The following is a 24,415-nucleotide window of genomic DNA, read 5'->3' as shown; positions in this document are numbered from 1 at the left end:
TTTAGTTTCAGTTGTGTTTTTGCCACTCTGAGTCTCACCTCCTTTTGCTCCCTGTGCTATGTCACTCCCCCTTCAGAGTGCTATCACAACACAATCATGGTGGTTAGAGTGATCCTTACAACAACCTGATGCTAGTTTGTGTTCACTGTCTACGGAAACAGAGGTCAAAAAGGTGTGTAATGTTTTTGTAGTAGGGATAGTCCAATATGGAGTTTTTTCAATCTCCTGCTGTGATCTGCCAGTCATAGTTAAAAAAATGTTGCAAGTCCCACAAATTAACTACAAATGAACACTTAGGCTACGTTCAGACTGCAGGGCTTAATGCTTAATTCAGATTTTTTTTGTCAAATGCGATTTTTTTTACTAGGTCGTTCACTTGACTTGTGTGTGATCTCCAGTGTGAACTTTAAACGCCCCAAAAGTAACACAACGTTGTCACATTCAGCGAGCATGATCAGTGATTGTGGAAGTTGCCTAAACGCTGGGCTTGTCTCTCAAAATAAAGTCCAGTTCTTGGTAAAATGGACAGGTTACACATCCACGGCTGCTTCGTTTGTTTGAGTCTTTAGCCTCCTTGTATTTGTCTCGCAGGCTTTTAATTTTTCATTGACATTGGAGCCAGGACGCCTGTAGCCATGCTCAGGCATTTCTTTGGCAATCATTTCAAAAACCGCCCATTTCCGATAAGACTCCTCCAATTTGACGATCCACTTAAATATTAAAAAACTCACTAGCCTCACTTTCCCTCCATTGATGAGACTCTGCGCCTGACGCGTAGGTGGGATGAATGTGACCTGACCGTTGAGACTGAAGTCGCATGTCAAAAGATCGGATATGTATCGGTTTTAGGAGGAAATATCCAAGCGGCCTGGGTTGCATTTGAAAAAATCTGATCTGTGTCATTCAGACTGTCATTAAAAGATCAGATAGAGGTCACACAGGGGCGAAAAAGTCAAATTTGGGTCACTTCAGGCTGCAGTCTGAACATAACCTTACAGACCAGGTATACACATCTGTGGGGTATTAATTGTTAGCACATAACATATTTAAATCATAATGTTACCTTTTACTGTTTTGAAAATGTTGCTTTGTTTTTACCGCTCTGAGTCTCACCTCCTTTTACTCCCTCTGCTATGTCACTACCCCTTCAGAGTGCTATCACAATGCAATAACAGTGGTCCTTGCTCTGCCCAGTGCATGCTTTCATTGTGTCCTTGGGCAAGACTCATCACCGTTTACTCTTCACGTGGGAGTCAGAGGGGCCGATGGTGCAGATGGGTAGCCTTGCTTTGGTCTTTCCCAAGCCATTTCAGTGAATACGCGGCGTGAATGAATAATACAACATAAAGTTCTTGTAAAAGTATCTTGAAAAGTGCTATATATCAAAGAAATTATTAGTGCGACTACTATTGATACTTCTATTAGTAGTACTTCCTTACTTTCTTCTATAAGAGTCAGTTCACAGGTCCTGATTTGCTAGTTTTTATCAATATTATGGACAAAAATGTGCTTTTACTGCAGGGCTGAAAATAAATGTAAATAGACTCTTGTAAGCATGTATATTTAGTACTATTAGATTCAGAACTACTACTACTACTACTACTACTGCTACTACTACTACTACAATGACTACAGTAACGACCTACATTACTCAAAATCCTGCATCTGATTTGTATGCGCGGTGTACGGTGTCTCGTGGAGGTCAAAAAGTGAGTGAGCTGTGGGCGCTGATGTTTTGTTGCTGCCAGGGACAAAACCGCTCCACGTTTTTGAAGATATTCCAGAATATGAAACCTCCATGCTGCAGTTTCACTTTGAAGGCAGTTAAATGAACACAAAATTATGCATTCGTCCCGACTGTTGACCTTTCCTCAAAGCTTGCTTTATTTAAAGGGGAAATAATATCAAAAATTTACTTTGATGAGGTTTAACTATGGTATAATGGTGTTACCGTATCAGTAGCTTACCCAGAGTAGTATTTTGATTGACTTATGGATGTGTGAGTAGTTCTGTTGTCTTGCATTTGAAGCTTGAGTGCCCAGAAAATTTTACCCACCCCCTATCTACTCCCACTGCCCCAATTTGGGTCACACATGTCACAAAGTCAGTTTTTAACAATAAAAACACGTAAACAGAATCTCAGAATATGTTGTGTGATAATGTCATAGCTCCAGGTTCAATGAAATTCCAGGACTCATTCAAATAAGTAAACGCAGATTTGGAAAAAAAAATAAAAATTGAATACCATATTTTTCGGATTATAAATCACTCCGGAGTATAAGTCGCACCAGCCAAAAAAAGTGTAATCAAGAAGAAAAAAACAAGAAGAACAAAAGTCGCTTTTTTGGGGAAAAGCGAACAGAGATAGAACAGAGAACAACAGGCTGTTAACGTCACATATGAACAGTTCTTCAGATAATTATAGCAAAAAACAACAGAACAGAACAAGTTTAACAACTCTCCATCTCATTCCAAATCACTAAATCCACTGAATTCTTCATCCTCGGTGTCACTTGTGAGCAACTCGGCGACCTCCGGAGGTAAATGGAACGCCGCTTGTGCTTCTGCGTCGCTGTCATCAGACTAAGCATCAGTTCCAGTTAGAATTATTCTGGCCTTGCTGAATCCCGACAGGATGGTTTCGGTGTCACTGAAGTCCAGGCTTTGTCGATTCATCCAGTGACTTCCAGGAAAGTTGCATGGTGCATCCTCCCGGTGTCACAAGTTTCTTGCACACTCTAAACTTTATTTCTGCTGCGTGATTACTGTTTTCTGCTGCATGCTTCGCTACTTGCAGCTTGTAATCAGCAAAGTATGATTTTCTGTTTTGAGGACATTAGTGTTCAGTGTTCTCAGTTGTCTTTATAAGTTTGTTTAAATTTAAAGTAATGGTGCGATCGACTGACACGATACTGACAGGACAGAGGGTCTTTCTGCAGGAGACATGCGCAGTAGAGTGAGGTGACAGTGGTACAAGAGGAACAGGAGAAGCAGATACTGATACACAAGCCTAGAGCCTCCCGCAGCTGTCAGTGTGAACATTTTACTATATAAGTCAGACTGGAGTAAAAGTCGCAGGACCACCCAAGCCATGAAAAAAGTTTGACTGTATCGAAAAATACGTCATTTTATTCATTTATTATTTTTTTACCTGGTCAAGAGACACCAGTTTAAACAGGCATAGGAACAATGACATTTAACACGAAAAACACTAAAAACACTAAAATATGGACGGCTAGAATCCCATGCATTTCAATACAACTTTGTAGAGGTGTTAGCCTTTTTATTATGTAACATAACATATAGGGATATTCCAAACCAGATCAATTTACAGGTCTGATCTGCTGAGAGGCAACCCCGCTTTGTTTTTCTAGCTGAGCTTTGAAACCACCTGTTATTGAATACATGTAAGGTAGAGCTATTTAATATCACACTATGGAACATTCCAGGCAGAGCAATGACATATCCATAGAAACAAGCAGGTGACGGACACAAAAACAAGTTTCAAGTTGCATGTTCAGTTCAATTCTAATCAAATGTGGAGCCTGAAATACCAGAACTCAATGTCCTTTGCACTTCAAAACTAACTTCAAACTTCATGAGAATAATTATTGCACTGAAGTCTTACTCTCACCATCACCAGCAGCTGTGGCTACTGAATTAGATTACCACCATCATGTGTTGGAAATGAATGATAATGGATCACTGTGAGAAGCTGAGAAAATGCAATATAATTTTTGGAAATGTATTATTATTTTTTATATTTCTGTGTGAAACGTATGAAAAAGACATGACCTCTCCCTGGTCAGTCATGATTTGTCTTATGAAAGGTGCATTGTGTAACTTTTCTGGTGGAGGCTCCGTCAAATTCTTATCTCCATGGAGACGTTATTTCTTTGTCTGGAATGTTTCACAGTATGGTTTTAAAATTTCTGTCTTCATGGAGACAATACCAGGCCAAATTACAGGTCAGATCTGTGGAGAGGTAAGGTAGAGCTGTTTAATGTCATACTGTGGAACATTCCAGGTAGAGCAATGACGTATCCATAGAAACAAGCAGGTGACGGACCTCCAATGAAAAAGTTACATAGTGCACCTTTAAAAAGATCCTGCAGCAAATTCAAATGACTGAACCTTGAACTAGGGATGGGTATTCGATTAAATTTACTTTATCGATCGTCGAGAGAATTAACGATCAATTTGCGGTTAATCATTAACATTTTTATATTAAAATGATCATTGTTAATAAATAAATAAATAAACTCAACTTTACAACATATAAACCATAACCACTCTAGAGCCACATCAGCCTGTTTGACATTATAATGTGTTTATTGCAGCTTTAACACATTTGTTTACGTTTTACAGAAACGAAACTTAAAACCATGTGGCCATACCACCTTGTCAAAGCCTGAGCTCATCAGATCTCAGGAGCTAAGCAAGGCTGGGCCTGGATAGTACTTGGATGGGAGACCACTGGGAATTCCAGGTGCCACATTGGGGCACCACTGGCCTAAGGACTTGTTGTGGGCCATTAAGGACTCATTGTGTCCTTAGGCAAGACACTTCAAACACTTTGCTTAGTTAGAAAGTGGTGTGTGCGTGAGTGATGGTGGTAGTTGGAGGAACCGATGGTGTAAAGCGCCTTGGGCAACTTGAAAGGCACTATATAAATGCAATGATTAATTAATTAATTAATACTGCATGGCTCATTTGCATAAACTAAAAACGTTGTTCTTAGCTCTTTGCGCAGCTCTTTATTTGTCATTGTCATTTCACTCACTTTATTTATGTTGGTCACTTTATTTATTTTGGCTACTGTTGTGATGAAAAAACTGAAAAGTGTTTGTTTTGGATGCAGGCACTTGCATATGCCGTAAGTGGGACACTGCATATACATGCACCATGACAAAACCGGGATACTAAAAAAACTCGATCATACCCGGGACACTGATGTGCTGTAAACACACTCACTGAGTGGTACAGTGTCTCCAAGGAGCCAGAGACCAAACGTGGGACTGTGAGGTAAAACTCCAGTGTTTGTGCTGTCAGATTCAGCCCTGCCTCCTTACGGTACGCATAGCAACCTACATTCAGTTTGTCGATTAAAAATGAACATGATGGACAAAATTCTTAACAATCAATTATCGATTAGTCGACTAATCATGCCTATCCCTCCTACTGTACCTTGAACGACATTTGATTCATAGCACATCCTTACCTCGTCTCCTTGTTGGGTCTAAACACACTGTCCCACTTCACAGTTTACTTATAGAGCATCAACCTAAACCTTTTAACAGAGAAGCAGTAATAAAACTTTTATCTTAGTGGTTATTTATGGAGATGGACACTATTGACGTCTAGCCTCAGGAGGAATAGCAGAAGGGCAGGTATGTAGTCCTTCATACCACTGGGTTTCAAATCACACCATTGCATAGGCCAATAATATTCAGTACAGATTAGGAATGGACATCACAGCATTATGATATTATCACGATATGGCGAAATATGTGATAATCAATATTTTGCTCATGATATGCTGTTGTTTAAGAACCAAATACATTAAGCAACGATATTTCTTTGTTAAACCACTATCTGTGCAAAGTTATACATGTATTTTAATCATCAAAACAGTGAATATCTCAAGTTTATTGTATCCTTCCACTAAATCGGCAATAGTGCTCTAGTGCGGTCACAAAACAAATTGCTAAAAGTTACCAAACAATACTCGATACAGCAGCTCATGATAACGATACTGTAGCACCAAATTTAGTATCACAGCATATCAATATTTTTATATATATATATATTTTTTATACCTCTAATATTAAGTGGGGTAGCTAAATCTACAATACTGTTAAAGTGTAGATTTTTGGTGTAACAATACAAGTGAGTTAAGAAGTCTGGTTACTAATTGTCATGGGTTAGTCTGTAGCAGCGAAGATGGGAGGCTTCTTTTAGAGTACGAGGCTCCTCCCCAATCAATAAACGCATTCCTCCTTTAATACTGAAAAATCACAAATATGACCATAAACAAATGATCCGCATAATAAAATTATATTAATCATTACGAAAATGGAAAGGCACATGACGTTACTCTTGATGTCACACATGCGCGTCCTACATGTGGCGCCATAGATATAGAATGTTAGACCTCGCGTACAGCATCTTAGTATGAGTTAATACCACTGCCATCTTGGTACCGTGGTTCCACACATTCTGCAACAGACTTGGGAAGAACTTTCTGAAGAATATTTGATGTCTATTGTAGAAAAATTCCATAAGTGTGTTCAACTGTTTTATCTGCCAAAGGTGGACACTTTGATGAATCAAAAGTTTAGAAGATGTTTTGGTCAATAGTAAACGGTAAAAAACTGGAAAAAGTGTGGTGTTCTAAAACTTTTGACCGGGAATGTATATTGGCACCATCGCCTTCCCACGCTGGCTGACTGGATTACTGTATCACACTAATACAATAGAAATGATGAGGTTCAACATTTATGAATGTACCTTTTAGATTTTAGACTGTTATGAAAGTGAAATTAAACACTGAAATCAACCTTTTTTTTGCTATTACCATATTTTTCGGACTACAAGTCGCTCAGGAGTATAAATCGCTCTTTTTTGGGGAAATTTATTTTATAAAATCAGAGACCAGGAACCAACATTTCATCTTGAAAGGCAAGTTCTAGTAATAACAACAGAATAGAGAACAACAGACTGTTAACAAGTTGTTCAGATAATCAATCAATCAGTCAGTCAACAACTTTATTAATCTCAAAGGGCAATTCAGTTCACACTATAGCATACTAACTATAGCATGAACAACAGAACACGTTTACCAAACTTTCCATCTCACTCCAAATCACTAAATCCATTAAATTTTTCATCCTCAGTCACTTTCCAGCATCTCCACAACCTCCGGAGGTAAACGGAGTGCTGCTTCCTCTTCTGTGTAGCTGTCGTTAGACTCAGCTTCAGTTTCAGTTAGAATTATTCTTTCCTTTCTGAATCCCAACTTCGCTGACTCCCAGGAAAGTTGCATGGTGTACCCTTCCAGTTACCGTGAAGCTGTATTCTCCATCCCTGCTTTTTGTCAGTCCCTCACAAGTTTCTCACTCACTTCAAACTTTCTCTCTGCTGCTCGATTACCATTTTCAGCTGCATATTTCACGACTTGCAGCAGGACAGCGGCTCTTTCTGCAGGAGACATGCGTAGAGCCAAGTGACAGGAGTACAGGAGGAACAGGAGCAGCAAATACTGGCATACAAGCCTAGAGCCTCTCATGGCTGTCAGTGTGAAAATTTTAATATATAAGTCGCACCAGAGTAAAAGTCGCAGGAAACACCCAAACCATGAAAAAAAGTCCGACTTATAGTCCGAAAAATATGGTATCTGGTGTTTTAATACTGTACTGTTCCTAGCCCTTTTCTGTTTGCTCTGTGTGTTCAGTGGGCAGCTCATTTTCAAGTGCTACGTAACATCATGCAGGACTGCTCTTTGTGAATTCACTTTTTGAATATTTGTCATGTAAATACAATGCAATTAATAGGGAAAACTGAAACTTTCCACTCATTTTTTAGTATGACGTCACTTCAGAAAACCATCAGTACCTGAAGTTCACTCAGCCACTGGCCTGCAGCACTGTCCTCCTGATCTAATAGAGGGCTTTATTTATTCCATATGAGAAAAAAAGTAATATATATTTTAATACACCGCAGATAGTGAGAGCCAGAGGAGTACAGTGTTGAAAGGGACCACTCCCATCCGGTGCTGAAATATTGATGATGCATGGTGTCTCCAGTGGCGCAGAGCTGGTCTCATGAAAAAGTGAATGGTTTTGGTTGAAAAAAAGAGAAAGAAGGAGAGAAAAAAAGAAGGACCAGAAGGAAGAACAGTTTAGGATGGGTTCAGACTGAGTGCAGCAGAATGGAGAAGATGGCCTCTGTTTTGCACTATAAAAAAGTTTAAAGAAGACCTCAATTGACTTTTCAGAGCTTTTATCCATGTTATAGTTGTTTGCCCTGCTCATTTACCCTCTGAACTTGCGTTTAGAGTGATTCCTGCACGTTTGAGTAGTCTTTATTCTCCTCTATGCAAGACGTTATTGCTCTGATCTACTCCCATTTTCACATCCACTGATCTGTACTTACTTCGTTCTCCAGTTTTATTTTATTGGTCAGTGATATGCGTAAGATTCGTCAACGTCATGCAGTCATTTTGGCACACACCAGGCTATTTTCTTTTATTAAGTTGTTATAGGTGATCAAAATACTCAAAATACAACATAAGGATACACAATTGGAGATTTTAACTACAGCAAACACAGTTACAGTATGTTTTCTTTAAAGGAGACATATTACACAAAAAAATATGTGTTCTCGCAATCCTGTGTTGTCCTGTATTGAGTGCTCAGAAAATTCCACTTTTCACCTACCGCCATCACTGCCCCTTCTCTAAACTTGCATTTAAGTACAAAAAATGTATTTATGACTCACATACGAGGGGTTCAAAAATGTGTATTTTCAACAGTAAAAACATGCACATGAAAACCAGCAGCTTGTTACAGTAAAGCACCACTGTGCAGCTCTGTCAGTTCTTCTGTCAATGGACAAATGGACAAAGATGAATTACAATGAAGTGAATGTAATGATCTACTGTGAGAAAGTGGGCATTTGTCCAATTTAAACCACCTTTCATTTATTTAATTTCACACATTTTGTCGTTATAGTTAGATAATTCTGTTTTCTTGATGTTGTTGTCTCTTGTTTAATGATCACATAACCCATTGTTAATTTAAATATACTTTATTTGTTAATTCATTTCAGTAACATCATACATCCACCTACTTTCCTGTTGCTCTACATCAGGGGTGTCAAACTCATTTTGGTCCGGGGGCCGTATCCAACCTACTTTGATCCCAAAGGGGCCGGATCAGAAAACTCATTGTTATTTTTGGGGTATATATGACATAACTTCTATTACAGAAATATTTTTTAATTGATGAACTCTTTCTTATTATAATATTATGAACAACCTGAAACTTGAAGAAAAATTCAATTTCAACACAATGTTTTAACATGAACTTGTATGTAAACAGGAATAAGTCAGTTTTTCTTGGAAAATCCTGCTCTCAGCGTCCACTTTTCTCATTTTTGACATTTTGCTGATGAGGGTGTCACGATCAACAGTCAAAACGATCGTCCTTTAAGAGCATCTTCATTTGTGCTGCTCTGGTGGGAGGGGCCACGCACAGAGACGCTGGAGACACTGCTCTGTTCAGCGCCACAGAAAATTACCAATATTTTAATAGAAATATAATTAAAATATTTTAGTAGAAAATCACCCAAGGGCCACATTAAAGGTCTTGGAGGGCCGGATCTGGCCCCCGGGCCTTATGTTTGACACCTGTGCTCTCCATGGTGTGGAGACAGAGGAGGGGGCGTGCCTTAAACGGGCCATATTTAAAGTCTCTGGGGGAGGTTGTGGGCCAGATCATGAGGAGGGGAGAAATGGTTTCAGTTCCTTTTTGTTTCATTGTTTTGTGTATTTAGTTTATATATTTTATCATTTCGTTTAGTTTAAACACTTTGTTTTAAAGGAACATAGGCCCTCATAATGCTTGCTTTGAATACTGCTACAGGTACATGTACACCTGTTACCTGGGGAGGTCCTTCCTGCTGGGGAGTGTGTATAAACAGTCTGTTTTAGTCAGTTAGGGAAAAAAGACTTTTGTGCAGCTGGGTGCATGCCTTTGTTGGTTTGTATTTGATTTACATATTTTCAGTTTATTTGTTTGAACACTTTATTTGTGATTAAGTTATTTTGCCAGAAGTCTATTTTAATACATTTTTGTCTGGTCAACAGTGTTGAGAGTAATGTGTTACAAAAGTAATGCATTAGTGTAATGCATTGCTTTTTGCTGTAAAGCCGTAATGCATTACAGAAAAAAAAGTTAGTATTTTCCTCAGTACAAATATCAGCAATGTGAGTTACAATGCATTTTTAACCTGGACTGAAGTGGTGGTTATTTTTGTTTTTCTTCATACAAATTTGCGAGATCAGCAGCAGTGAAATGTTCCATCAGATCAGATCAGATACATAACATCATCGTGAATCACATCAAATGTGTTATTAAAGACCGCCACACTACAGGAGAATATGCCCGATTTTGGGTGCAAGTTTCTTCTCCGTTTGAGGAGGTGTGACCGGACTTTTGTCTTTGTGTTTGATTTTGAAGCTGCTGCGCTCCTCATATGTGTGTGGTGTCAGTGTAACACTGAGCTTCTCTGTCAGATCATAACCACAAAACATCAGCCACTTACAATAACAGCCAATAAAACAGAGCGTCAGGGGCAGACTTAGTGACGGACAAAGAGGCACAACATGCAAACTCAGGAAATAGCAAAAAATAATTATTCCTCACGTCTAGTAAAGCTGTAAATTTAAAATGCAGCGTCTCGTGAGAGTAGTTCCTCACATGTGTCTGTTTACATCCACACAGCGCACGGATCGAGGTAAAGCTGAGGATTAGCGATAGTGACTACTTCTACTTCCTGTTCAGCTCAGTCAGATACCACATCACCTTCCACTGGATATGTAAAAGTTAATTTCATAGTTTTCGATAAGTCTTTTAAATGTGCAGATATGTAAGTTCACATTTTTACAGTGTAGAATCAAAAACACTTGGCGTTCCTCTCTCTCTGTCTGTAGTTTCTGTCCAATAGAGTAAGAGGAAGTACATGAGGGTGCAAAGGTCAAAAAGGAAAAATGTGCTTCGCAAAAGAACTGATCAATAATTTAAAATGGGACTAAAAGTGTGAAGGTACCATATGTGTGTTTATGGTGTATGTTCCATGTGCAGCATTTCAGATACAAGAGTTGCATGTTTGACTAGATTTCATTGCTTTGACATTGACACTTGTTTATTCATAAGTTAGATTCAAAATAAAATAAATAACATGTATAATTCATGTTTTGCAATGCAGTGAATTCTAAATAAAGTACTGCCGGTTTATAACTATGGAAGGTCAGACTCATGTGACCTTTAAGTCATGTTTTTAAGTTAAAAACAGCTGCCTTTTACCTTTAGTTCAGTAGAGATTGGCAATTCCAGGACTGAAATTATCCACATGATTCTAATGAAGGTGTGTGCTGCACTGGTGGCTGGTGGTACACTTCTTTTGGGGGGTGCCTAAGCCAAAATTATAACTATATATTGTAAATATATGTATTCTATATAGGCTAAATAGTATTCTAATGAATGCCAGAAACAGGCAATCATTTTGGTCACTTAATAAGTGCATCTTCAACATGGCAAGTTTGAAGAGACAATTCCAAGTTCATGTTTGTGGTCTGACCAAATGAATACAGTTTCTTGTCAAGATTATAATTCAATACAAAGGTAAGGTGTTATACTATGCTGAATTTGTGAAAACAAAAAATAATTAAAAAAAAAAAATTGGAAGAAGTACCTGCAGTGCTCGTGTTTCTTTGGTGCCTTCATATTTTACCTTTAAAACACTGAACGTTCTGTACACTCTGAAAGCATCAAGGTCTGCTCTTGAAAACGTTATTTTTGCTTTTTATGCCGATATTAAAACTCATTACTGCGGACCTGTCAATGGAACACAACGCTCAGTGATATTTTACTTTGGAGAACAGGCTGGAAGTATATTTGGAGCTGCTGACCACACAATAATGCTGTTTTTTTTTTTTTTTTTATCTCAGAAGTATATACATGATTACCACTCATCTTCGTCACGTCATGTCTAGGATTAAATTAAATGTATGAAGTTCTCCTGTGTTTTTGAAGTCATCACCTCAACTTCAGTACAATTTCTTTCTCTTTCCCCATTTGTTTTGTAGGTTCACAGATAGTTGTTTTGAACACTCTATGATGATAAAGATGAAAAACTGGACTCAGGATTAGTAAATTATTAAAGCTGCATTGCATATCTTTTCTGGTGTAAGGCCCCGCAAATGCTTTTCTTCATGAACTGCTTTATTGCTTTGTCTGGAATGTTTCACAATATGGTATTAAACCTTTCTATCTTCATGTAGACCAAACCAGACCAAGTTACAGGTCAGGGGCCTCGTTTATAAAAAAAAACTGCATAGGAGTTGTTCTAAACTAGCCACGCAAAATCCAAATTTAGAAAACCCACCACATGCACTGAACCACGCAATCTTTGCTTTATAGATCCCACCTGCAGTTAGAATTTGGGCACGTAAACCCACGTCACGTCACGCCCTCGCCACACCTCCACACCTCACCATAAAAGGAGCATGTAAAGTGACCGGTGAATGAGATTTCCCTAAACATGAGCCAGTAATCAATGGGTTTGACCGAGACACGCGGGACAGAGAGGGAGACGGATGCAGCACCACAAGACTTTAACAAGGTTTAACAAATAAATACAAAACTAAAAGTGACAACAATGACTCATCTGTTCATTTAATAATATTTCATAATATTTAGGCTGCACATCTTTGCAGTAAAGCCAGTGTGTTTTCTTGCGGTTTCAAGAGTTTTATCGCTATATTTTAAAGTCTGCCTATGATGTGTGTGTGGACTGGCCCTGTTTATGCACTTATACTAGAAGAAGCGAGCACGTGGGGTTCTGGAAAGGAAGTGAGGGATGGCTACGAGGATATGTGGACACAGATTTAGCACGTAACACATCAGATACCAATCAGGCGCTGTTATTCTGCCAATAAAATTCCACATGAAACATCCAAAATGCTAACCTCTGTGAGTGCGCGGGTCTGGGTTTGATCTCTGTGAGTGCGGGTCTGGGTTTGATCTCTGTGAGTGCGGGTCTGGGTTTGATCTCTGTGAGTGCGGGTCTGGGTTTGACCTCTGTGAGTGCGGGTCTGGGTTTGATCTCTGTGAGTGCGGGTCTGGGTTTGACCTCTGTGAGTGCGGGTCTGGGTTTGACCTCTGTGAGTGCCCGGGTCTGGGTGTGACCTCTGTGAGTGCGTGGGCCTGGGTTGGGGTGGGCACGGGCATTATTCTGTTCTTCATACTGTCAGAGAACAGCTCTCATTTCCAAGAGTTCCCATTACACACAAATGTAGGGAATATTTAGGGTTCGGGTCAGGTTCGGACAGTAGGCTTCTTTGTGTGCGCAGACTCAGGTGACTCTTGTGCTCGGTGCATAAAGACTAAAGTGTTAAAGTTGCGTTCATTAAATTAAAAGGCTAGGGAACGGCTACGTTTATATGATGACGCAAAAGCGGTGTTTAGACAAGTGTTTTCGGGAGGAAATCTGTGTGCATACAGTGAAGCAAAAGTGTGTGGAATTGGATTAGGTATGCATGCCAGGAGGCTCGGTGGTGACGCTCGGTGGTGATGTATGTGATGTAAACGTGTACGCGACGTGAGCAGATCATACCAGAATTTTGCATCTTGGGCAGTGTACGGAAACACTACGGCAGAGAGTATTCAACTTTTCCACTCTGGAGGGTGGTTTCAAATATTTGCATTTTTAAGCCCCAAAAACGCTGTCACAGTCTAAACAAAAGGCACTTCCAATACAATATTTTGTTGTTTTTACCTGCAGGCGTTCTCGTGTAAACAGACCCTAAATATGTTTTTCTGTGTTTTCCAGGTACGTTCCGACCATAGACGACGTGGAGATGTACAGATCGCACAAGGGCCCAGTGTCGGAGCTGCACGTGGTGGACCAGTACATGATGGAGGTGGGTTTCTCAGAGCTCCTCTCAAACACAGGAGACACACAGAGGCTGATGGGCAGTGACAGCAGCAGAGCAGGGCTGGGGTCACTGTGAGTACAACACACAGGACTCTACTGTACTCAGGGCATATGAAGTCCTCACCTTCAAACTATTTCGGAAAAGTAAAGTGTAAATGTGTTCTGGTGCAGAAAAATAACAAGTCATTGCTTTTCATTTATTTCATTTCATATACTTTATTTTTTTAACCTGGCAATTTCATGAATGTACTTTAACAAAAATACAGTTAAAAGTGCATTGTGTAACTTTTCTGGTGGAGGGACCGGCAAATGGTTTTCTTCATGGAGATGTCACGGCTTTCTCTGGAATGTTTCACAGTATGGCATTAAACCTTTCTACCTTCATGGAGACCCAACCAGACCAAGTTACAGGTCAGATCTGTGGAGAGGCAACCCCGATCACAGTCTGAATGCTTGTTTTTCTAGGTATTTTTGAGTTATAAAACCACTTGCAACTCAATAAATAAAAAGTGGAGCTGTTTAATGTCACAGTGTGGAACATTTTAGGCAGAGCAATGACATCTCCAGAGCAACAAGCAGGTGATGGACCCCCAATCAAAAAGTTAGTGCACCTTTAAGACAACACATGAGTTAACCAGGAGTCCTGCAAAAACAATACTGCAAAATTCAGTGGCATACATTTCATTATTATGCACAAAATTAAAACTTTAGGTTACTTTTGTAACCCCGGTTCTCTGAGTAGCATGAGTGAGACGTTGGCACCCCATATAAATGCCATGGGTACGACGTCGCCTGTCATTCAATAAGCACACCTCTTCTCGCTTCACCCCAGCAGCAAGAAGGGTAGTCTGGTGAAACATCTCACTCATGCTACTCAGAGAACCGGGGTTACGAAAGTAACCTAAAGTTCTCTTTCATAGCATTTGTTTCGATGTCTTACTATGGGATATGGAGACTCCCGTATTGCCAGACAAGCTTATTGCTGTGACAAAAATGCCAGCCAAGGCCCCTGAGAGAGCCAAAGCTCAGGGCACGTCTCCAGAGGAACCCACACTGAGGACAGCATGGGACAGTCTATAAAACCTTGTCAGTCTATAAAACCTTGCAAAAGTCAAGCGAGCTGACCAACTCGCTGCAGCACAGATGTCCTGGATAGACACACCCCTGAAATAGGCCCATGAGGTGGCTTAGCCCCTGGTAGAATGGGCCCGAAGACCAACTGGGACTTGAAGGCCTGCAGTGGAATAAGCCAAAGAATTGGCCTCCACAATCCAGTGGGAAAATCTCTCTTTAGAAACAGGTTTTCCCCTGCGGGGTTTAGCCCAGGACACAAAGAGCTGATCCACCTGTCGAAATGATCTGATCCTTTCAACATAGGCACTCAAAGCTCGGACTGGGCATAACCTCTGCTGCTCAGTAGATGTGTGGGGAGGAGGCTGAAAAGCATCCACATCCACTCTGGTACAGGCGCCAACAACCTTTGGAGTAAAGGCTGGATTGGGGCGCAGGGTCACCCTGAGATTATCAGAGCTGAATCGCATACAAGCGGGATGCACTGACAGAGCATGAATGTCACTGACATGTTTGGCAGTGGCTAAGGCCACCAGCAAAATAGTCTTTAGTGACAGCATCTTCAGGTCAATGTCTCCCAGTGGCTCAAAGGGATGGACACTGAGAGCCTGAAGCACAACAGCCAGGTCCCATGAGGGAGACAGTCCATATTAGTGACAAGCGGTGTTCCCTCACCCTGAGAAGAGAGGGGGGAATCAACGCCAGACGAGGAAAAGCATAAAGTAGCTTTCGGTACCACTCGTGGGAGAGCGCGTCCACCCCCAACGGCACACGCTGTCCGTGTAGGGAGAAGAACAGCGGACAATGCGCATTCTCCATCGATGCAAACAGGTCCACTGACGCGCGGCCAAACCTGATCCAAATCTGCTCCACCACGTGTGGATTCAGATGCCATTACCCGTACAGGGGATTGCCCCTGGATAGAAGATCTGCGCCAACATTCAGGATGCCTGGTACATGTGTCGCTCTCAGAGAGAGAAGATGCACAGTGCTCCACATCAGAAGCTTGCCTGACTGGATCGGGACAGTGCGCACAGAGGGCAGAGTTGGGATACCTCTTATCGGTCCGGGTTTTTCCGAGGTTTTCAGAGAAATAAAGAACTGCGCCTCGGCTCTGTGCCTGGGTGCGACAGTTGGAATTTTATTCCTGAACAATGTGTGTTTGTGCTTGTGAGACGTGTGTGGTGCGGAATGGTCCAACACGTGAACAATGTCTCTCAGTCTCCTGGTCAGGACACTTGGGGAACACACCGAGTCCAGACCAAACATTGGAGGGCACACAACACCGGGGAAAACCTCCCATGGCACACTGGCAGCGACAGGGACATGTGAACCTAGAACTGTGCCGTCCCTGCCTAAAAGCAGTGGCTTGGACTGCTAAGACGCCTCTTCCTCCTACTCAGGGGCTGCAATGCGCTCAGTGGCGTTGGAGCAGCTTGAGTGGCACGGGGGCCCGTAGTTTTCTTCAGCCACACGAGTCTGACCACCTGGGGGCCAGCCGGTAATGCGGCAGGGGCCTGTGGCGTTGGTCATCACGGTGCGCGGAAAGCGGACCGCGAGCAGACCTGGCCCCCGCCTGAGTCAAGTTTGACCATGGGGCCCTCTGGGCAGGCATCCTGCAAGGAAGACAGAGTATAAGGGCCTCGTCTTCCTGCTTCTTGGCTTCGCACCTCTGTTGCATAGAAGCAAGCGCGGAGCCGAAAATCCCCTCCGGGACGACCGGTATGTCAAAAATGTCCTCCCTCTTTTTGTCGGACAGATTGGTCAAATTCAACCACCTAGCCCTCTCCTGTAGCACCAACATGGCCATACATTTGCTCACAGCCTGCACAGCACAACTTTGGACACGTAGGCAAATGTCAGAGACAGTGGTAATGTCGTCCCATGCCGTGGGGTTTGGGACGTTAGCCATGTCCTCAAAGCTTGGTAGGCAGTCAACATGGAGGTGACGTTAAGAGCTCTAACAGACAAAGCTGCCGCTTTGTAGGCTCTCTCAGTCATGGCGGACTGGAAGCGGTCGTCTTTAGAAGGGTGAGTGGATGATCTGGTGGACGTGGCTGAGAGCTTCAGATGAAGGTTGGCCGGCACCATCTGGGTCATACTGAGCTTGTCCATATCGACAAAATCCAAGGAAGAAGCTCCCAAAATGGGGTTCTTGCTGGAGTATGGGCAGCCTTTCCAAGAGACTGACACTTCTTCAAGTAGCTCCAGGAAGACCGGGAGAAGCTGCCGTGCTGACCATTTGGCTTTGGGTAATTTCTTCCCCTCATAACGGGAGCGGGGAGCCTCCGCCACAACAGGTGGCCAGGGGATGTCCAACCTCTCAGCCGCGTGTTTACACATGTCATGCAGGTTGACACTGAGCGGTGGCTGTGCAGCCCCACCATCATCCTTGGCCTGAGTCACAAGCAGGGAATCTTGGCACTGGCCCGGCGAAACGAAGGAGGAAGAGTCCTTGTCATCCTCTGAAACCAGGCACTCCTCTCCAAAAGATTCGTCCTCCTCATAATCCAGGAGGAGCTGTTCATGTTCGAGAGGGTGTAGCAGGTTTAGCGTCCAGCTCCAACTCCGACTCAGCGGCGTGGGGCCTGGGTCCGTCTGAGCAGCTGCTCCGAGCTGGTGTGCTGCGGTAGCGAGCTCACTCAGAGCAGGGTCCTGCTCCTAGAAGCTAGCTTGGCGGGCAAGACAGTGAAGGCACGAGCCAGGATTCTGTACCACGGCTCTGGCATGTTCCAGCCCAAGACAAGCCGAGCAGACCTGGTGTGTGTCTTTGCTTGAGATCTTATTCCCTCAAGTGCAGAGCCGGGTGCTATTCATCTCTGTGGTGGGAGAGAGCTTTGCAGCTGTAGCCATGGTCGCTAACTGGTGGGGTAGCAAGCACGGTAAATTAGCTTGGTGTAACTAGCTGTGAAACAAACACAAAGATTGTTAACACAGGTCCGTCCTGTATGGTGGCAGGAGGTCCTGTCTATATCAGCTAACACAAAGGCTACTAGTACAAACAAATTACTGACACGAAAGAGACACACACACACACACAACAGACATAAATCTCCAGCAGAGACCGATATTAGTTTAGCCCCACCAGCCATCTAAATATGCACGAAAAATATATACATAAAGTTTTGTTTGAATACTTCCAAAGAGGGTACTCCAAAAATATTCATGGTAACAATCTGATAACCACTTATTTGTATTAAGTCATCTTGTAGCAGTAAATAAATCACCAGTATTTAATTAAGTACTGAAAAATATAAAAGATAAAAAATATACAAAGAAAGAAAGAGATTAGATGTGAAAATGTGACTGATACAAATCCTTCTGTGTGGGGTTACTCAAGGTACTGTACTTGTGTGTGTTTCAAGTGTCAGCATTTTTACTTCCTCCAGTCTCACCCTGCTCCTTCAGAAGCAGCCCGGTTTGACCTGAGCACACACCTGCAGCGCCGCGTCTTATTTCTCTTTCCTCGCTTCCTTCTCCTTGATTCCTCTCCTCGATCCTCCCATTTTTCAGCTGTCAATCAAATGTATACATTCTGTCAATTGGACAAAAATCAACATTTCTCCAGTTGTCAGAATACATTTTTATTTTGAAAGGTTTACAAGCTCATAAAATAATAAAATAGAAAAATAAGTGTGTGTGTGTGAGTATATGTGTGTGTGTGTGTGTGTGTGTGAGACCATATGTGAAACCTGAATGACACCATTGTCATTCTTGTTCCACGCCCACGATATCGTACTGTGAGACTTGGATATTGTTACACCCCTAATGAAGATAGAAAAGTTTAATGCCATACTGTGAAACATTTTAGACAAAGCAATAACATCATTGAGAAAACAAAGCACCTTTAAACAAGTTCAGAAGAACTGACAAAAGACTGAAATCTGAGCTGACAAACTAATACAAGAATCACACTTTGGAGCATGTTTATACAGATCTAAACTACAGGGTTATGCAGAATAAAGCCCCATTTTATGCAGAATAAAGCCCTATTCACACGGGATAAGTACAACCTGGAGACGTCTGGTAATTTGCAAATTACCGCCTGACCTCTGTGTTCACACAGATTTGCACGGGATAAGCAAAGTCTGTAAATTACTCTATTTTACTGACATTGAAAGAGAAAAGAACGCGGAAAGAAAAGTAAGAGATAGAAAAGGCACAATTACAACAACAAACACTGAGATGCAGATTCAAGCTGGACTAGTATTATCACCAGACGTCTGTGTTTGGCGAAATATAGTAAGTAATTTGCGGCAGAATTTTTACTTCTGTGAACTACAAATTACAGACATGGAGCATTCGCACAAGATTAAAATCTCAGGCATCCTCTGCAATTATTACAAATCACCAAAGGTCCACAGGTCAAACTAATTCTGTGCGAATGGTTAAGACAAGATGTTTTATAAAACTTACACTTAGACAAACTTTATTGTTCCACAAGGAAATGATTTGGACACAGTACCTCACATATCACAATATAATATAATAACAAAGAGAACAAAATATATAAATTGTAACAATAAATTGTAAATAAGTAGCCACAAAGAGCAAGAGACTCGTGTAAAATAAGACATAATTATATAAATGTAAATGCACAAGTCAAAATAAAATAGAAAAATAAGTAATAAAATATAAAATGTCCTTATACAAAAGCTTTATACAAGAGGTCAAAGGAAGATGATATGATGATTGACAGGCCATAAGGTTACCTGTTTTATAAGGGTGAGTTGTTGTACAGTTGTAGGGAGTATTATCTGTTACATAAGGGTCAATTGTTGTACAGTTGTAGGGAGTATTATCTGTTACATAACGGTGAGCTGTTGTACAGTTGTAGGGAGCATTATCTGTTACATAAAGGTGAGTTGTTGTACAGTTGTAGGGAGTATTATCTGTTACAGCAGGTTGAGTTGTTGTACAGTTGTAGAGAGTTTATCGTTTGACTCTTTAAGATTATAATGTTGTTACTTCATCAGTGTGTGTGTGTGTGTCTGTGTGTGTGTGTGTGTGTGTGCGTGTGCGTGTGCGTGTGCGTGTGCGTGTGTGTGTGTGTGTGTGTGTGTGTGTGTGTGTGAGGCTCATGTAATAAATATTAAAGCACTCCTCCTCATTCACACTGAGGCTGTTTATCTCTGCACATGGTACATTTCTGACACAGGAGCAGCCGGAGCAACCCACAAGCCCTTTAGGCAACATTTGACTGGCCAAAGAGACGATTATTTCATTATTATTATGTCGGTGATAGAGACTAAAATGTTTTAAATTCTCCTGAACAAAAAAATCACATGATATCAAACTGAAATGAGCTAAAACATACCTGCAAATGTCTGGGTTGAGCTTTAAGTATCACTCTAAAAGTGAATGGAAAGTCAAATTTATTGTAAACATGTAGAAATAACACATTATACACATACACATATATCAAAAATGACGTCAAGTCTTTTTTGTTTGTTTATTTATCAGCTTTTTGTTGCTTTTTGACAGTATTATAACTGGTACATACTGTATTTTTGGGACAATAAGTCGCACTTTTTTCATGGTTTGGGTGTTTCTTGCGACTTATACTTTGGTGCGACTTATATATTCAAATTTTCACACTGACAGACGCAAGACACTTCACTCTACTGTGCATGTCTCCTGCAGAAAGAGCCTCTGTCCTGTCTGTATCATGTCAGTCGATCACACCATTACTTCTGTACCACTGAAAATTTAAACAAACTTATAAAGACAACTGAGAAGACTGAACACAAATGCCCCCCCAAAAAATCGAAATTTTGCAGATTACAAACTGCAAGTAGGGAAATTATGCAGCTAGTAATCAAGCAGCAGAAAGAAAGTTTGGAGTGAGCGAGAAACTGACACCAGGAGGATGCATGATTCAACTTTCCTGGAAGTCACTGGATGCATCGACAAAGCCTGGACTTCAGTGACACCGAAACCATCCTGTCGGGATTCAGAAAGGCTGAAATAATTCTAACTGGAACTGATGCTGAGTCTGACGACAGCCCCGGAGGTCATGAAGTTGCTTAAAAGTGACATCGAGGATGAAGAATTCAATAGATTTAGTGATTTGGAGTGAGATGGAGAGTTTGGTCAACTTGTTCTGTTCTGTTGTTTATGCTATAGTTATCTGAAGAACTGTTCATATGTGACGTTAACAGTCTGTTGTTCTCTTTTCAGTTATTACTAGAACTTGCCTTGAAGATGAAATATCAATTCCTGGTCTCTGATTTTATAAAATAAATTTCCCCCAAAAAGTGCGACTTATAGTCCTGTGTAACTTATATATGTTTTTTTCTTCTTTATTACACATTTTTTGACTGGTGCAACTCAAAGTCCATGGAGATGTTATTGCTTTGCCTAAAATGTTGCACGATAATTAATTCAACTTAAAATTAAATCTGTCTTGTATTTTTCACTTACAGGTGTTTTATTGATGAAAAAATGCCTTGAGAAACATGCATTCTTACTGTGAGTGCAATCACCTCTCCACAGATCTGACCTGTAATTTGGCCTAAAAGGGTCACTAACTTATCTGTTGTTGTTTAACGTCATATTGCGGTACAATCCAGGCAAAGCAGCATCTCCATATAGACAAGCATGTAGCATATTCTCTGCCAGAAAAGTTACATAGTAGATCTTTAATTCTTAAAACACTGTTGTGAGATTTAACCCATGTTCTAATGCTGTTACCTCCTCAAAAACAGACCTGGAGTTGTGTTTTGTTTCATTCACACTGATTTGACTAATCCTGGTTTATAAGTCTGTCTACATCCCCAAAGCTCTGTTCCACCTTGTGATGTCATAGCAGTAGTTTTCAAGTCAGCAGCTCCCCTTAACTTTTGTTCAGAGATTAGCAATTAAAGGTCTGAAATTATCCACTGTGGAACATTCTATAAAGCCAAAGCCATAACATCTCCATGAAGACAAGTAAACCCTTAACACACCCGTAAAAAGGTAAATATAATTAACTTTATACTTGAATTTATTCAGAAAAATTGCCCCAAATATTCCAGATAAAAGTCGTACTCATGTTAAAAGCCCTGCACGCCCATTTAGTGTAATTTGTGCAGCTCTCCTTGGAGACGTGAATAAAACAGTGACCTTAAACTGCTTTTATCATTCATCAGAAAGGCTTCGTTTGGTAATTTGATTATAACAGTTGTTCTGTATTCTGCAGCTCTTGGCTTTTAAATGTGCACAGGTACCCATATTGGAAAAACGTGAGGGCCAACATTTGACAGAAGAGTGAAAGCACAACTACTAAACTAAAACAGGAATCTTATACATTTCAGGACATGCTGGTCTGAACTACAGGGTTAGCAGTTTTTATAATAAGACCCTACAGAGGCAGAGAATATTTTGTTCTTTGTAGAGGATACCTTGCCTGCAGAAAACACAGTCTTCACTACTTTTCAAAGATGCGAGTCTGGTCTCTGTTGAATCACCCTGAGTTCAGATGACCGTGATTGACAAGTGGATTAGCCAATCACAGACGTGCATGGGCTGTCTGTATTAAAACAAAAAGGGCTGCTTATGTGGACAAAAAAATAAACTAAAAAATATATATATCACAGGAGACTGAAAAACATCAACTTTCTGCAGAATTAATGAGCGAAGCACTAAACATCTGCAGTGGGTGAAGTTTGATTTTGTTCTAAATGATGATTGAAAACCAGATACTAATCAGTACTACAAGCAGTATCAAAACTACATACTCATTTGAAGGTGTACTGTGTAACTTTTCGATTGGGGAGTCTGTCACCTGCTTGGAATGTTCCACAGTATGACATTAAACAACTCTTCTTTACATGTATTAAATTACAGGTGGTTTTATAGCTCAGAAATACCTAGAAAAACAGGTGTTCTGACTGTGAGTGGGGTCGCCTCTCCACAGATCTGACCTGTAACTTGGTCTGGTTTGGTCTCCATGAAGATAGAAAGGTTTAATATCATGCTGTGAAACATTCCAGATAAAGCAATAACATCTCCTTGGAGGAAAGCAAAGACGGACCCTCCACAAGAAAAGTTACACAATTTGCATGTATGAATATTAGAAAAAAAAAATAACATAACTGGATAAAATTGAACCTTTCCTGAGCAGTTTCATCATGTACGACCACATGGTAATAAACAAATACTATTACTTGTGTTTAAAATCACAACATTGTCTAAAAAAGATCTTTTAAAATTATAATTTAGGTATCAAAACCTGTATCAAGTCTATTTTTTAATATTTTGTTTGAAATTTCAGTGTTGTATCAACAGTAGTTTGGATGGTACTGTTGTTACTGTATAAAAATACTAAGACACACAGTATAGGACCAGCCAGGCAAGAGGATACCTGCATAGTTTTAGCCTTTGATGATCAAATTCTTGCAGCCCTAGTTTGGACATGTATATATTAACTGGTGTCGTAAGTGACACGGCCATGATAAATTTTAGTTTGGGTTTTAATCACGTTAGAGATATAATAACATTAACAACAGCCTCATAACATGGCTATGCCAACAGGACTATGTGCAAATACAGAGCATGTCAGGTGGAGCATGTGCACTAAACTTAAATACTTAAATACATCCAATATAGTGCACATAAACAAATCATTATCATAGTGATCTACATTAACTTACATTTAATACTACTTATTACTATTGGTAGCACTACTTGTACCACTTACTATTAGTCTAATTACCACTACTTGTACCACTCTAAATGCCACTAAATCCTGCTATAAGTTGTACTAAATAAATCAAGTAGTACCCACTACTACTACCACTGTTAGTCCAACTATCACTTCTTGCCCTATAAGTACTGCTATTAGTTATACTGTGTGTACCAGTAAGTATCAGGATAATTACCAGCCAAAGTACTGGTGAGTACCTTACTTACCACTCTAAGTACTTCTGTAAGTACCATCCTAAGTACCACTGTAAGTACCTCAGTAACTAAAACTGTAATTATCAGCCTAATAACTACTAACTACTGCTATAAGTACCTGGTATGTGCCGGACCCTGTTTGAAAGTACTATCAAATATGTTTTATAATTCATTTGAAATATGTGTGTACACAAATTCATAGGATAAACATTGAAAAAAAAAAAAAAGCAGCAGATTAACGTTTTTCCCCATTTGAAGCAACACAGTGAATTCTCATTAGCTTTGCACAGAAAAGGCAGTCAACACCTGAGAATGTAATTATGTTAAACCCAGTGACTAATGTTACACAATTTTAGCCTGAAAGGAATCAAATTAGTGCTGTTAGCTTGGCGTAGCATCGGCGCGATCTGCTAAGCCTTCATTAGAAATTCAAAAATGTGTTCAGAAATCAGACGAGCAAAAAGGAGACTTGGTCTAGACAAAAAACAGATTAACATATAAATATCCCATATATTAAAGGTAGATTATGTAACTTTTCTTATCGCAGTCTCTATGAGGATGTTATTGCTTTGAAATGTTCAACAGTATGTCCTTAAAGGTCCATATATGATATTTTCTGATCTGTTGTTTCATCATCAAAAACCTGGAGATGTGTTTTGTTTCATTCACACATGTTTGACACACAAACCCTGCATATTTAGCCTGAGTTCTTTTCTCACACTGAAAATGCTCTGTTCCACCTTGT

The 24,415-nt window shown here is 40.5% G+C and overlaps 1 protein-coding gene and 1 pseudogene across 1 annotated transcript in view; both read left to right on the top strand.

The window, feature by feature from the left end:
* LOC110154621 (uncharacterized) overlaps window positions 1–24,415 on the top strand; it is a 125,761-nt gene that overhangs the window by 39,425 nt on the left and 61,921 nt on the right. Inside the window, exon 12 of the mRNA XM_020918629.2 lies at window positions 13,615–13,705. Coding sequence (XP_020774288.2) covers window positions 13,615–13,705 — 91 coding nt within the window. The remainder of the gene's footprint in view (window positions 1–13,614; window positions 13,706–24,415) is intronic.
* Window positions 4,384–4,501, top strand: LOC129412466 (5S ribosomal RNA; annotated as a pseudogene).

Source organism: Boleophthalmus pectinirostris, unplaced genomic scaffold, assembly GCF_026225935.1.
Source record: "Boleophthalmus pectinirostris isolate CB_2022bp ecotype Guang Dong unplaced genomic scaffold, ASM2622593v1 HiC_scaffold_8, whole genome shotgun sequence".
NCBI lineage: Eukaryota > Metazoa > Chordata > Actinopteri > Gobiiformes > Gobiidae > Boleophthalmus > Boleophthalmus pectinirostris.
This window is presented reverse-complemented; position numbering and strand designations above follow the sequence as displayed.